The 16,997-nt window shown below is 33.5% G+C and overlaps 1 protein-coding gene across 5 annotated transcripts in view; it reads left to right on the forward strand.

Moving 5' to 3' along the window:
* Nucleotides 1–16,997, forward strand: part of LRBA (LPS responsive beige-like anchor protein) — a 789,117-nt gene that overhangs the window by 617,035 nt on the left and 155,085 nt on the right. For all 5 annotated transcript variants that reach the window (XM_030312933.2, XM_030312936.2, XM_030312937.2 and 2 more), the window contains exons 45-46: nucleotides 3,856–3,996; nucleotides 5,031–5,150. In XM_030312933.2, coding sequence (XP_030168793.1) covers nucleotides 3,856–3,996; nucleotides 5,031–5,150 — 261 coding nt within the window. The remainder of the gene's footprint in view (nucleotides 1–3,855; nucleotides 3,997–5,030; nucleotides 5,151–16,997) is intronic.

Below are 16,997 nucleotides of genomic sequence, written 5' to 3' on the forward strand. Positions count from 1 at the left end.
AGATTATGATGTTTAATTACCTTTTTCCTAACAGACTCTGCTAATTTCATCAGGCTTGCTTAGTAGCTTTTTTTTCTTTAATATTATTCATCAAATAAGCTTCAAAATAGTAATAATTATTATAATGAATAACTTACTGTATGCCAGGCACTGAGCTGGGCATTTTACATGCAGTATTTTTGTTTCTGTACTAATTAGCAAAATTACTTCTCAAGAAAGGTAATAAAAAGATTTTTTTTTAATTGTAATACTCTTAGGACACTTGATTTAGAAAGTTTTGTTTTGCATATCTTGTTCTGGAAGGGTTATTATTATTTCTCAAACAGAATACTTACACTTGGGCACCTGGGTAGCTCAGTCAGTTGAGTATCTGGCTCTTAATTTCGGGTCAGGTCATGATCCCAGGATGGTTGGATCGAGTCCTGCACCAGGCTCCATGATGGGTATGGAGCCTGCTTGGGATTCTGTCTCCCTTTGCCCCTCTCCCCTGCTTGCAATCTCTTTCTCTAAAATTAAAAAAAAAAAAAAAAGAGTTGTTAAAAAATTACTTATCACTCTACCACAGTTGTCAATTTTGCTATTTGTGAGATTAGAATATCCTAAGAATAGTGATTTTTTTTCTATTTATACATTTTCAAGGGTTTTGGTGGGTTTTTTCTTTAATTTTTTCTTTTGCTATTTTAATCCAGATTCTTCTATTTTTTCCAAATGTAATGCTTCTGTTGGTAGTCCTCACAGTGTAATTTTTAAATTATTCTGTTTTATTTGAACCACTTTTTTATCTTGTTTTGGTGGAAGTGCTTTTTATTCTGTAGATTTAAAAATCTTATATAATTTTATTAGCTTTTTATAATTTTTAAAATTATTTTTCTATGTCCTAGGGCTATTTATTTTTACTTTGTTATGACCTTGAATTGCACCTCTCTAATCAATACCTATTTTTTATTGATTTTTTTCCAGGAAGTTATGACCATTTTAAATGACCAGTATTTTTGCTCTTCTTCCCTTAATCAATTTGCTGATGTAAAAAAATACTCTGTCAAGCTTTTATAGTTAAACTGTACAAAGAGCTCCCTGTAGGAGATAGTGCTAGGCATCTTCTTGAATTGCCTTCCAATTGTTACTCTTAATATACTGTGTAAGTAAGAGGAGCCATCAGCATTTACTTTTAGTTCTTTTGCAGAGATGAATAAACATCTTGAAATGCTGATTTAGACAATGTTTTAAAAATGCTACGAAGCACTTTGGTGTATGACTGACTCTTGCTTAGTTAAATGTTTTGCAGCATTATAACGTAGTTGGATTCAGCTCATCTTTTAAAGCAGTTGTCAGAAAAATATGGGCCAGCATGGTAGAATGTATTAGCTCAATACATTGTCTCCATTTTATTATGAAGCTGCTGAGGAAGCTGTGATATACAGCACTGTCATTACAGATCTATTGTTAGGATGGTTCCACAGTCTTCTTTGCACTGCCATTAATTTATAGCAGTAAACAATATGTAGCCTTCCAACTGCAGCAAAGCAGAATCTTTTAATGAGGTGGATGTTATTACCACAATAAATCAGTGCTTTCGCGTAATGTATAATTCAATGTGTGTATTCCCACTGTAACTTCTCTGAGTAAGCTGATAGTGTATCATTGTCATTGCACAGCTCCACTGGTCTTTTTTTTTTTTTTTTTTAACCTTCTTTTATTTGGGGACTTCTTTTTTATATGCTTACAAATAAATGTGGTATGTCTTGATAGCTGTCCTGTAGCAGGCTTCAAAAACCAACTGTAACAATAACAGCCAGAATCAATACTGTGGGTTCTACCTATATGGATCTCTGCAAGATGCCATTTTTTTCTCAGATGCTGGTGAAATCAATCCTAATTGGTTTTAACATTATATTCAAGAAACGTGATTCTATAACTATTGATTTTGGAGGTATACTCATTTGGAGAGTAATAAAAATAGCAGATAAAGTGAATACTTAATATGCTGCAGAACTATACAAAAAGAGCATTGATTCTATTTTTAATTCATATAATTTGTCTTCCAATGATTTTATTTCTTCTTTCTTTCCTTTTGCATGCCTCAGTCTTTAGGGACAACAACTAAAATACATTTAAAGGCATTCCAAATTGGTTTTGTAACAAAGATTTTTTGGAGTCACTTTCATTCTTAACTGGCATAAATGTAGTAAATCAGATTTAATTCTTCTGCACAGAAACTACTGCTTTAAAAGATGGCATTTTAAATTAGTGTACCATGATACTGATTTAAAATAGTAATCAATGAAAGATTTTTTTGAAGATTTTGCTTGTACAGTAAAAAATGACTTACAATATTGATTCAAACCAATCTATAGAAAGAGGACAGTGCTAAAGATAAATAGTTTTAAAAAATAGTTAACAATTAACATAAGATAGCCAAAATGATGAATTTAAAATGTTGCTTTAAATCACATGTTAACATAAAAAGCAATTTAAAAACAAATTCAACTTTGCTTCATTTTTAACAGAATATTTCTGAATACATCTGTTTTTAAACCCACATTTTTTATTTATTTCAGTTTAACACATATCCCCCATAAATAATAAGATAAATTTAAGTATTTTCTTCCTCTTATTAGTGAAGAGTGACTAACTCCTAAGTTTTCATTAAGTAACCTTATATATAGCTTTTTTTCAGTGAAATGGTAATTATATTTTAAATAAAGAATAGACATTTTCTAGAGATCAGAATGTTTTATGAAAATGAGTTATTACTTAAAGCAGTTGATTTTAACATTCTTTGAGCCGTCAGACCCCTCTGAGAATCTTAATACTCTGTATGCCTTCCTTAAGAAAATGTACATGTGCATAATCACACAAAATTTTGCATACTTTTTAATGGAGTTCGTGTATTCCCTAAGTAACAACAGCTACAGCAACAATACTGATACCAGCTAACGTTTATCAAGCTACTATCTTATGCCAAGCAATGTTCCAGGGGTTTTACAGGCTATTATTTCAATCAGACTTTACGCCAATTCTGGAAGATAATCTTAAAAGAAATAGTTAGCAATCATTGAATGTTGTCAGGCATGGTTTGTAGGACTTTACATGTAATTATTCATTTTCAAAACAACCTTCTGACTGGGTGCCATTACTATCCCAGTGAGGCCACGTTCTTCAACACTTTGCTATACTGCTTTTTGGCCCTCTGCTATAATGTATTATTTTTTGGTACAAGCTGGTACTCTGTCTTCTATTCTTTGTATGTTTGTATATATAATATATATACATATACATATATATATATTTTATATTTTAGGCAGGGATTTTTTATATTCTAAATTCTACTTTTATGTATACTAGTAGAAATTTCTAGATTTACATTAATCCCTTTTCACTCAGTCTCTTCCTTACACTCCTCGTTCCCTTCCAGTTTTGTTTCATCTTCTTCTTAGAAGCTATTGTAAATTAATCCTCTAACATCAAGATTGTGTTTCTGGTTGTTGCTTCTAATTAACTAAATAGGATTTTATAGGTGCTTTCCAAAGTATTATATAGCTAATACTCACTTTATGTAATTGTCTTTATGAAAATGCTTGTTATGGGCTGATTAAAAACCTATATTCAACAGAAATTGGACTCATTGAGAAATGACCGGTTTCTTCTTTCACTTTTTTGTGTATGTTTAACCTGCATTGGAAAAAAAAATTCTATCCACTCTCTGTATATAACACAATGTTTTAGCTCCAATAGTGTATATATGTCTTTTAAAATTCACTTTCACACTGGCTAATAGGACAACACTTAAAAAAAGAAATAAAAGATGATTACATTTACGCATTCTTATTTTGTTTTTTCCTTCTCTATTGGCAGCCAGTAGGAGCTTTGAATCCAAAAAGAGCAGCATTCTTTGCAGAACGTTATGAATCGTGGGAAGATGATCAAGTTCCTAGGTTCCACTATGGTACTCATTACTCAACTGCAAGTTTCGTTCTTGCATGGCTGCTAAGAATAGTAAGTTCAGTTTGAGTAATAAACCATGAATACATAAATTCAGTGTTGTGAAGAATATGCAGCAATTAAAAGTCATCAGCATCTTTTTTGAATGCTAATTTTTTTCAGTGATTAGATTTCTAATTATAAATATCTCTTTATCCCATTTGGTATGTATCTGATAACATTTTGCAATAGAATAGCCTTGAAAATGTTTCACCTGGAACGATGTGAATTTTTTTTTCTTAAATTTGCCTCTTCAAATGGTCGATATCTCCTCAGACTCTAAATTGTAACGTAGGTTATTTGAAATAGAGTCTATTAAAATAAGAGCTAAATAAGATTTTGTTAAGACAGACATACATTCATATGTTTCAGAAACTTCAGTTGCCCCAAATGGAATAAGGTATGTTTATAGATTATACCAAGGCTGCTGTGTATTGATAATATATTGGTTAAACAAGAAATGTTTCTGTAAAATTGAAAGGTGATTCATCTACTAGAAAGTAATTTCTTTGGGAAAGCATTAGCAGCACATCATTAATTAAAGCTTGTTAGAAGGGTAAGGCAGACATAAATCCTAGAAGTAATTTATAGTGCTTAGCTAATTTCAAGCAATTATCCACTAATATGTGTTTAAGTGTTCTTTAACTAAGAGGAGGCTTTTAAATCTTCTAAACATTTTTCTTTTCTTAATCATAAATTAAATATTGAGCCATAACAATCAGAAAATTACATATTAGGCTATTCCCCTATATTATGAAGAAAATGCAATCTAATATATGTCTGAATTTTATTAATAAATTGTTCTTGGAAAAGAGAATCTGAAAAATGTTGAAAATGCCAAATTTTGGAAATATTTCTTTTGTTCGGAAACAAAAATAATTTAAGTACATTAATGTAGTAATTTAGATATAATTCCCATTCTATATCTAGTTTGTATACATCTGGTTAATGTCTATTAGTCATTACAGTATCTAAATATAATGATTTATAAAAACCATATTTTTATGCATGAGGAAACATACCGATTTTTTTAATTGCTTATTTTTTAGGAACCTTTCACAACTTATTTCCTAAATTTGCAAGGAGGGAAATTTGATCATGCAGATCGAACCTTTTCATCAGTTTCCAGAGCCTGGCGAAACTGTCAGCGTGATACATCTGATATTAAGGTACAGAAATGTTTCTTTTTTTTCCACCCAGAAATGTTTGATTTTACAGTTATTATTGTCAGTATGTTCCTTGTTGAATGAATGTTGACAATTTCTCTCCTAGCAGTGTAGCACTGTTTACTGAAGAGAAGCCTCAAAGCCTGAAGCTTTAATTAAATGACCAAGAACCACTGTATAGAATTTCTCTCTGCCTATCTCTCTCTTTTCTTTGTCTGTCACTACCTGCTGTATGTCTCCCTGTCTCTTTCTCTTTAGTTGTAGAATGGTTGTTTTTCTGCTTCCTTTAAGTATTTTTTTAAAGGAAAAATACAGTAGTATGAATGTAAGATAGCATGCTTAATGGCATTCCAGACTCAGTGAATAAAATTAATACAGTCAGTAAAATACCGTGAGAAGAATCTCAGCATTTTAATTTAATGTATTTTATTTCATTTCATTTCATTTTATTTTAGAGATCCCATGTGTCTTTTCTTAAGGTAATCCTCTTTTACCTGCTACCAGTTCTAAATTCATACCTGCTTCTCTTTGGTATAAAACTGCACTATTAGTGAGGGGAAAGAAGAGTTCTGCTCCTATCTATATGTTCACTACTGTAAAAAATCAAAAACTTTGCACAGTAGCTAACATAATTCATACTAGATCTTTGTTTCTACCCTCAGAAATTACAGTATTTTACTTTCATAACATAATGTCTCTATCTGCTGGGTCAGATGCTGTTGAATATACTGAGATATGCCTATGGATGTAAACTCCTTATGGTCTCATAAAGAAATATGATTTATGTGTAACTATTTATACTATATGGAAGAAAATGATAGGCACCATATAAGAAATATTGGGGTTTAGAAGAGGAAAAGCTACATTACTAATGTTTAAACATGTTACTATAGAGTACTTTAAAAAATTAATATGATAATTATATATTTTAATATGATACTTTATAAAATGTATTCACATACTTTATCTTATAGTAGAGTATAACATTGCTTCTATCAAAGCTATTTTATTGAAGATTACATTATATGAAGGAATCTTTTATTTGGGGAAATCGATAGGATTTTTTGATATTGCAAATAATGTACTCTGAAATTCTCTTGAAATTATATATCATATTCTTTAAGAGTTATCAGTAGAGGAGCTCCTGGCTGGCCCAGTTGGTAGAGCAAGTGACTCTTGATCTGAGGCTTGTGAGTTTAAGCCCCTCATTGGGCCCAGAGCTTACTTTAAAAAAAAAAAAAAAAGAATCATCAGTAGATAATTTTGAAATGAGTAATTAGATAACAGTAAATGAGAATAGCTAATAGATTTAATAATTATTGTTGAGTTCTACTTCTGATCCCAAAACTATTGAATTACTCATTTACCTCTTTTGAGAAGTAAGGGATATGGACACATGAAAATAGTGTTAAGCCTAACTTTTTTGTCAAATTGAAGACATGATTTTAAAAAAAATTTGTTAGTTCCTTCATTTGTTAAGCATCTCATGACCAAGTTATAACCTCATACTTGAATTTGGTACTTGAAATTTAAAAATAAAAGCATGAATTTGATTTTTTTTTCCTGCTCCATAATAAACAGACAGTGTGTATATCTTTAGCTTTCTACCGCTAAGTACTAGACATTCCTACTTAATGCTTTGTTGGACAGCAGGTACATCTGATAGATCCTTGTAGTTTTGACATCTCTTTTTCCCAAAACTCAGCCTTTTTCTGCCAAGATTCCTCGGTGAGCACAAGCCTAGTTCCATTTACCCAAACACTTGCCTTAAAATACCCTACCTGTAAAAAAAATTTAAAACCCACACAAAATAGCTGCAACTTTAAAACCAACAAACAAAAAATAAAACCCACATGAACTTCTTTACCTTTCTCTTTCCCAATTTTTCTTATTCCTTCACAAATAATTAAAAATCAAATTCATCTCACTTTCTTTTGAATGCCTCAGCAGACTTTAATAAAACAGCTCTAACTACTAGACAAATACTAGGATTTCAGTTCTTGCTATTGTATTAATTTCTGGCTTTCTAGCAGTGTTATATAAAGCATCTGTATGAAGAAGTAGAGCACAAAGTGAAGGGAAAAGTTAATTATTTTTTTTTAATTCCAAGTGTCAAGTTGATTTGGCTTGGTTAAAAGTAATAGTTTTATTCATAAATACTATTTCATTATGATCAGAGGCACAGAAATTTTCTTCAGGACTGTTTGCTAAAATGTACTTGTTCTTCTAACTAATATGCATATTCTCTTTTTTTTTTTTTTTAAACCACAGAATATCTGTAGGGTAGATAGGATGTCCTATCTACCCCATTTTCTCTATTGATAATGAACTAATTTGGTCCCTACAACTTTTCAAATATTTTGAAGAGTATGTAATACATACACCATTGGAATGTGGAATATGGAATCATATTAATTATAGTCTGATCTTTATTTGTATTGTGTTGAATGTCTGAAAATACTAAGGAAAATGTTAAACAGTACAGAGAGAATAGTGAAACATGAGGCTGGGTAGTAAGAATCACTTTGTTGAGTGTATTCTAAAGTATACCTTGCTTGATGAATATGATATCCATTTTCTAAAATGTTTTCATGACGTTTTACAAAAATGAAGTGTTGTGGAGTGCTTGGCTGGCTCAGTCATAGAGAATGCAACTCTTGATCTCGAGGTTATAAGTTCGAACCCTACATTAGATGTAGAAATTACTTAAAAATAAAATCTTCAAACACATATACACAAATGAAGTGTTGTGAGGTAGATAGAAGATTTATTTAATTATTTATTTTTAGGGAAAAATAACAACATGGTAACATTTCTACTACTTAACTCTTTTTGTGCCCTAGGGGAACTGTCACCTTAATATCTTAGAAACCCTATTTCTTGCATTCTGCTAATACTGAGAGAATAACTTACTAAAAAATAAAGGTTATTCCTATGAAATAAAAGTAAAAATATGAATTTTTTATTTCAGAGAAGAAAAAGACCTTATTAAACTTTACTAAAACAGCCTTTGATTTTTTTAGCATGATTTATCATTTTAAAATTCCGGGGATCATTTGTACTTTTGTGTATCATTGGTGGTTTCATTTCAGGTATGACCCTCAATGATGTTTTTCATTCTTACTGGATAAACTGTTAGATGTGTTGGTCAGTTCTTTAAGTAGGCTTACTACTAGTCAATAGAAGCATAATGCAAGCCACAATTGCCAGCCACATGTATAATTTTAAATTTTCTTGTAGTCACATTTTAAAAAGTGAACAGAACCATGTGAATGAAATTAATTTTAGTAATATGTTTAACATATATATCCAAAATATTGTTCTTTCAACATGTAATCAATATGAAATTATTAGATTAATGGCTACCATCTCAAGCCATGGATGCTTAGAACAATATTCCTGATGTTGTACTTCATGTAAATATTGATAGGTAGTAGCAATAATAGGAATTCTTGAGGATTGAAATAGGAAGTGTTAAAATTGGGTTGGAGAATCTTCACTGTGATAAGTAACATTTTAAAATCCCCAACAGATTCTGTGTTTCAAGTTTTAAAAACTCACTTAAGTTTAGAAACTGAACTGCAGAATAGATTACTGAATCATTATGGCCAAATTTTGTGAAGCAAATCACAGACTCATAAAGCTTGAATGAATTTCAGTAGGCAATCCACATCTGAATATTACACAGATATCTAAGTTTTTCTAGGTAGTTCATGTCACTGATTTTTCCCCTGGCTCTGAGGCTCCATACTTATTTCAGGTACCCTTATTGTCAGTCATTTAATCTAATGGGTAAGTACAATCTGACTTGCTCGTCTTAAACTCTTTTCCTTCTCTTCTAAGGAATTATTAATAATTAGGATTGAAGAGTGGAAGAAGTCATAAATATTACCTAGGTTCATTATTTCAGAATGGAGGGCAGTAGTAGATGGATCTAAAATGAATATTATTGGAGAACTGTACTTCTCCAGAGGCTTAGAATTTAGGACGGTAATACAGTACTAAAATAACCTGTGTTAAAATTTTAGAAAAATTGGAGTAAAAGGTTTGATGGAATCCTGAGGTAATATTTAATTTTAAACTTTTTATTTTAATTATATTTATGCTCTGTCAAAGCCCTGGTTGTGATACAGCAACAAGTAAGACACAGCCATTGCCTTCAATGAACGTACTCATTAGAGGAGGTACTGATAGTAAAACAGTCCCTGCAGTTCAGTATAATTGAGGCTATGTGGGCTCATAGCATCTGAAATGAAGAGAAGGGAGAGGAAAGAGGAAATCGAAGACCTACCATGAAAGGCTGCATAAGCTTTGGTGAGGAGGTTGGAATTTATCCTGGGGAAGTAAGGAGACATCGGAAGTATTGAAGCAGAGGCGTGACACGAGCAGATTTTTGTGGTTTTAAGAGATCACTGTGGTTGGTGTTTGAATATGTATTATGCGATGAGCAAGAATGGAAACAATCAGTAAACTTTTAAAATAGAGGAGAGGCAGTGGAGGCTTGAATAAAGTAGTGGCAATGTTAGTAGAGAAATGTAGATGAATTTCATAATGTACTTAGAAGGTAAAAACTGTTGTGATTTGGTGATTGATTGATCCTGTAGACCAGAGAGAAAGAAATGAAATTTGACTAGGACATGCGTGCAGAGTACACAGAGGAGCAGGTTTAGTTAGGAAATAAGTATCCAGCTCCCCGCCTTCAGGGAAAACCTCCTATGACAGCTGAACTAAAATCCTCGAAAACACACCTAAGTCAGCATTTATTGATTATTTATCACATGCAGTACATACTAGGCAGCACTTGGAGTAAAAGGGTAAGACAATCAGTTCTTTATTTCACTTACCTTTGGATGAGAATGACAGGTATACATAAAACTATTTTTAAAAAATTTTTAATGTTTATTTATTTTTGGGAAAGAGTGTGAGTGAGGGAGGAGGAGCAGAGAGAGAGGGAGACACAGAATCCGAAGCAGGCTCCAGGGTCTGAGCTGTCAGCACAGAGCCCGATATAGGGCCCGAACCCACAAACCATGAGATCATCTGAGCCGAAGTTGGACGCTTGCTGGACTGAGCCACCCAGGTACCCCAACATAAAACTATTTTTAATACAAGTCAGACATTGATAAGTGGTGTCATAAGATATATACAAAATGAAATTAATTCTAACTGGGGAGGTGAAGGAGTGACTTCATAGAGCGTCTGGAGTTGTATCTTAAAGGGTGCTAGAGAGTCTTAACTAACCTCCCAGATTTATGTCTCTAGCCTGTACGTTTCTCCTGACGTCTAAGTCCCTCGACAATATCTCCTTTTGAATATATAAAATGTATCTCAAAATTAACATGTTCAAAACCAAATTCTCATCTTTACTCCTTTAAACCTGCCCTTCCCGCAGTCTTTGCCCTTCAAGTAACTGGTTTTCCAGTTGAGAGTAAAAGCTGAAGTCCTTACTGTGCAAGACTATGCCACCTACCCCTACCTTCCAAAATCCTATTAGTCTTGACCTCTTTTTTATACTGTTGGCTCCCTTGCTCACTCTGTTCTAACTAAGCACACCCTCCAGGGTATTCTTCAAATATTCCAGTATCTTCCCAACTCATGGCCTTTGTTTTTATTTTTCCTATTTCCTTAAAAATTCCTTCAGATAGATATCCTTAAGGATTTATTCCTTCACCCTTTTCAAGTCTTTGCTCAAATGTCACCTTTTTAAAAATGTTTATTTATTTTGAGAGAGTGAGCATGTGCGAGCAGGGGAGGAGCAAAGAAAGAGGGAGAGAGAGAATCCCAAGCAGGCTGTGTGCCGTCAGTGCAGAGCCTGATGTGGAGCTCGATCCCACAAACTGTGAGATCATGACCTAAGCCAAAATCAAGTAGGACGCTTAACCGACTGAGCCACCCAGGTAGGTGCCTCTCCGATGTCACCCTCTTAGTAAGATGTCACCTTCTCTGTCTTCTCCATTTAAAATTACATCCCGGGGCACCCAGGTGGCTCAGTCAGTTAAGCTCCGACTTCGGCTCAGGTTATGATCTTGTGGTTAGTGAGTTCAAGCCCGCTTTGGGCTCTGTACTGACAGCTCATAGCCTGGAGCCTGCTTTGGATTCTGTGTCTCCCTTTCTCTCCCCTCCTTCCCAACTCGTGCTCTGTCTCTCAAAAATAAATAAACAGTAAAAAAAATAAATAAAATAAAATTACATCTCTCACACCAAGCCCTTTTATTCCCAATTTCATTTTTCTTCATATGACTCACCATCTGACATACATATATTTATTTGTTTATTATGTCTTATTTTGTTGGAACATTAGCTCCATGACAGCATGAATTGAACTGTTTTGCTCACCGGTTTTTTCCCAGAGCTTAAAACAATTAAGTAGTTAAGAGGATAAATTCAAGGGATTGGGTTAAAAGTAATTCTCCAGGACGTGGAATTTGGTTGACTATAAGGATAGAAAGACAAAAACATGTTTCTTTATTTTATTTATTCATTTGAAATATAGTTGACATACAATATTATATTAATTTCAGGTGTACAACATAATGCTTCAACATTTGTATAATTACAGAGTGATCACCATGATAAATCAAGCTACCATCTGTCACCATACAAAATTATATTATTAACTATATTCCCCATGCTGTATAGTACATCTCTGTGACTTATTTATTGTATAACTGGAAGTTTGTTCCTTTTTTTAAAGATACTGTTTTTAAATAATCTCTACACACATCGTTGGGCTTGAACCCACATTCCTGAGATCAAGAGTCTCATGCTCTACTGACTAAGCCAGCCAAGTGCCCTGGAAGTTTGTTCATTTTAATCACTTTTACCTATTTCACCCAACTTCCCACCACTGTCTCTCTGGCAACCACTAGATTGTCCTCTGTGTCTGTGAGCCTATTTCCGTTTTTTCTGTTTGTTCATTTGTTTGTAGATTTTACATATAAGTGAAACGATACGGTATTTGTCTTTCTCCATCTGACTTATTTCATGTAGCATAATACCATCTAGCTCCTTCCATGTTGTAACAAATAGTAAGATTTCATTCTTTTTTTATGGTTGAGTAATATTCTTTCCATCTACCTATCTATGTATACACACACACACATTTTCTTCATTCATTCATTCATCTATTCTTGGCCCTTTAGGTTGCTTCTGTATCTTGGCTCTTTGGTAAATAATGCTGCAGGAAACATAGGACTGCATATATCTTTTTGGATTAGTGTTTTTGTTTTGTTTGGATAAATGCCCAGAAGTGGACTTGCTGGATTGTATTGTTCTATTTTTAATCCTTTGAGGAACCTCCATACTGTTTTTCAAAGTGGCTGTGCCATTTTGCATTTCCATCAACAGTGCATGGGGGTTCCCTTTTCTCCATATCCTTGCCAACACTTGTTATTTCTTACTTTTTGATTTTACCCATTCCACTGTGTGGTCCACTGTGTGATGTGTGGTCATACCTCATTGTGGAAGAGATTTGTATATCCCTGATGATAGGTGATGTTCAGCATCTTTTTGTGTGTCTCTTGACCATATGCCTCAAGAGGATTCTTTAGATCAGGTGTCTTCATAAACAATGCTATGAATTACAGTGAAGCAGGCTTATAGAGCAAATGTCTGAATTCAAGTTTTGACATGTTAATATATTTCCACAATAACAAGGATAATATCACCTATTGAAAATCCAAACCTAAGTTTCAGAAATGTCTCATAGGCATGTAGGGTAAGAAAGAATAATGGGTGATACTTATCATGAACTCCAAAAGAGTTGTCTATTCCTTTTTGTCCACTTCCTCACAGTTTTCCATTATCTCCTAAGCCTACTCAAATCAAGCTTTCTTCTGCACTACTTTTGAAATCAGTGTTGTCAGAGGCATTGATGAACAGCTTCTGTGCTGTCAAATGCACATATTCAGTTCTCATTGTACTTGATCTCCCACCATTATTGACAAAATTAATTGATTCTCTTTTCGGGAGGTGGGGAGAGGAGTAACCTTTTCTTTACCTGGTGTCTGGAATAAGGAGCCACCTTTTCCTGGCTATCTTCTTACCATTTATTTTTTTCAGTCTCTTTTACTGGATTATCTTGTTTTCATACCCTAAATTATTAGAGTACCTTAGGGTTCAAGTTTTAGATCTCTTCTGTATGAGTACTTTTTCCCTAGGTGATCGCACCTTATCTCATGGCTCTCCCCCGAATTCTAGATTTATATGTCTAGCTCCTTTTGAACTAGATATATATTCATAGGTATTTTAAACTGGACATGTCCAATATCAAACTCTTTATTCTCCTCTTACCCTCCTCCCCACCCAAAGAAAACATCTTGCCTTTCCCCCAGTTTTTGCCAGCACCATTTACCAGTTTGCTCAGGCCTTTAGGAAGCTTAGAATCTTTGATTCAACCCTTTCACTCACACCCTATTGCCCATTCTTTCAGCCTCCAAAATATATTCAGGATCTGACCAGTTATCACCATATCTGTCACTAGGGCCCTAGCCCAAGTGGCCATAATTTCTCACTTCACCTGTTCCCCATGTTTCTCTACACAGCAGCAAGAATAATCCTTTTATATTATAAATCAGATCATATTCCTGTGCTCAGATCTCCAATGACTGCTCCTCTAGCTTAGAACCAAATTCAAGTTCTTACTCTCGCCACTGAGGTCCTCTCTGGTTATCGGGTTGCCTGACTGTTCTCTCTTAATCTACTGTACCCTCACTTGCCTTCATTGTTGTTCCTCTTCAGAAATGCCAAGTCCACTCCTGCATATGATGTTCCATCTGCCTGAACCACTTTCCCCCGAGATACTTACTTTGCTTGTTTTGTCATTTTATTCAGATTTCTATAAAAAGGTCACCTCCTCAGAGTGGGCTTCTCTGAACACCCTTTCTAAAATAATACCACATCACCTCTCATCATTCTGTATTCCCTTATCTTGTTTTATTTTTTTTACGTAGTACTTGTCACCATTTGGTGTGATACATATGTATTAGTTTGTTTATGTCTCCATCACTAGAGCTTTATAAAGGCAGGGACTTTTTGTATTGGCTACCTTGTGATCTCAGCATTTTGAACAGTGCCTTGCATTTAGTTAGAAATCAGGAAATACTGGTTGAATGAATGAATAGATGGTAAAACGTCAACTAAAAAAGAATTGGTGGAAGAGCCTGGCAGAAACTGAGAGGTCATTTGTGGATAAAGAGGAGACTGTATGGCCATCCTGGCTAGAAGGGAACAGCAAAACCTAGGTAGATATGCACTTCACATGGAATGGGGTTACAAATACTTCATATTTTAGGAAGGGCTTTTCTGTCCTCAAGAGAACTGGTAGCTGAATGTCATTTGCTGGCCAAGAGGTAGGAATGGTTCAGTTTTCTACATTTTAACAATTAAGACAGATTGAGTTGTTACTGTTATAGCTTTCAAAAGAAGTCTATTTGGACATCCTGTCACTGGTCATATCTTGGATATTGAATTTAAAAGCCTATATTATAATGTATTGTATGTTATTAGTAATGAATGTAAAATTTGTATTAACTTAAAAAATGAGTAGGGTCAATACAGCATATTCTGTACTTAAAATTAAGTAGAGAGAATGCAATTAAATTCTAAGAGATTATAAATAATATTTTTTCAACCCCTGGGCTAAAAAATATTTTTAAATAAATGACTATCAGTAATATTACATGAATGAGTGTTAGCTTTAAGAATTAGCTCTCAAAAGTTTTGAGTATACGTATGTTTGTTAAATAATGGAGGCGATCAAAATGGAGATGATAGAATAGTTTTATTTGTGTCGTGTGAGATTGTAAAACATGAGACCTTTGACTTATCCTCTACTGCCTCAGAAATCCCAGGAGTCTGTAATCTGAAGATAAGTTAGGTTCCTTTTTTCTCCCATCAGCATGCCTTCTACCATAATACATTCCATGGATGCTGATGGCATCAGTGTTAGAGCCATTTATGAGAAAGTGCTTAAGTATAGCTAATCGAACATAATCACTGGAAATGTATTTCTTGATGCCATTTGTTTTTTTTTTTAAGCTTAAACTTTGATTATGTAGTGGTTTTAGTTTATTAGTTAAAATATTTTCATTATGTATTCTTCCTGTTTTCAGACATATTTTTAAACAATTCAGAGTTTTTTTAAAGCTAAAATAAAATAAAATTAAAATCTTACCTTTCCATACATCCTTTGCACACTTCTGGTGTATGTCCTCCCTTCCTCCACTGCCTGCCTTCTCTCTCTCTTTCTTTTGTATTTTTCCATCAGTCTCTCTCTTTCACACTCACATCCACATTAGAGTTAGCTAAAGTTTTCTCACCTCTCTCTTAACAATGTAAAACATTTACACTCTAATGGAACTACCTATTCGTTCTTGTTTATATATACAACTTATGCACAACTTTCAGCTTTGTTCATTTAACCACATCTCTGTAACCCTTTTCTTCTTCATGTGTCAGTTGGTTAAATGATGTATCTATGCACTAATTTTTTTAGCACTGAACTTTGTACTCTTTTGTCTACAATGAACTATTATTATTTTGGTCTTTGATAAAAATTACTTGAAACACTGAATATTTTTCTTATGCTACTTATGTACTAAGCAGAAAAAAAATCTTTTAAAAGGCACTTAGAAAATTCTTCCTGAATTATAAAAATGTACACACATCAGCTGTGATTTGCTTTTTGACTGGTGATCTTATGATATTTTTATTCAATTAAAAATGTGGGCTGGGGGCGCCTGGGTGGCGCAGTCGGTTAAGCGTCCGACTTCAGCCAGGTCACGATCTCGCGGTCTGTGAGTTCGAGCCCCGCGTCGGGCTCTGTGCTGCCTGCTCAGAGCCTGGAGCCTGTTTCCGATTCTGTGTCTCCCTCTCTCTCTGACCCTCCCCCGTTCATGCTCTGTCTCTCTCTGTCTCAAAAATAAATAAACATTAAAAAAAAAATTTAAAAAAAAAATGTGGGCTGTACATTAATATGTTCATAGACACTGATATTAACTGTTCTCTCCCATACTCATAGCTGTATGCATATATTTATGTATTTTACAACTTACTCTAGAAAGGATTTAAGGTGGGCACTTTATTTATGGCACTTACACCTTGCATGTTGTTTGCATTATTAATGTTCATTATCTCTTCTCAAATTACGATTTCCTTGAAGATAGGGCCTAGAACAGCAAATGGCTCAGTTAAGATGTCCAGTTCAAATATAGAAGTGTTAAACGTGTTGAAAGAAGAAGAAAACTAAAATATTCAGGGTCTTCATAAAGTGAGCCATGTTAAGCTCTATAGTGATTGCTAATAAAAAATAACTATATTTGTTTTAAATATGATATTTAGTGGGAATTATTAAGTCTCAAATATTTTTGTGGACATATTTTTATACGTAAATTTTTTAAAATGCCCTTAGAATTATATTAAATGCTTTTATGAATGGGCATAATTCAGCGAATGACCTGTTTGCTTTCAAAGTCAGTCAAGTTGAGTCTCTAATTTTGGATTTTTATCACAGGTCGTGTTAATAACAATAATAGTAATAGTAATAATAATATCTTATGTGTATATAAAATTTTGTGTTGTTAGCCTGACAGCAACCCTGTGTTTTAAAAATGACAATTCACGTGAATAAGGGTTAGGTCAGAAGAAAAATTCATTTAAGGGCATGTGACCAGTAATTTGAGTAGATAAGACTCAAATGAAGTTATTTTTCTCTACTGTATTAGATTGGTATAGATTATCTATTATTTATTGGTTTGTAATCCATGATTTTTCTTTATTTAAGTGCTTTTGAAATGACAGTTTTATAATACCTAAAACCACATGATATTTATTAGATTTGTCTAGAAGGAT

Source organism: Lynx canadensis, chromosome B1, assembly GCF_007474595.2.
Source record: "Lynx canadensis isolate LIC74 chromosome B1, mLynCan4.pri.v2, whole genome shotgun sequence".
Lineage (NCBI taxonomy): Eukaryota > Metazoa > Chordata > Mammalia > Carnivora > Felidae > Lynx > Lynx canadensis.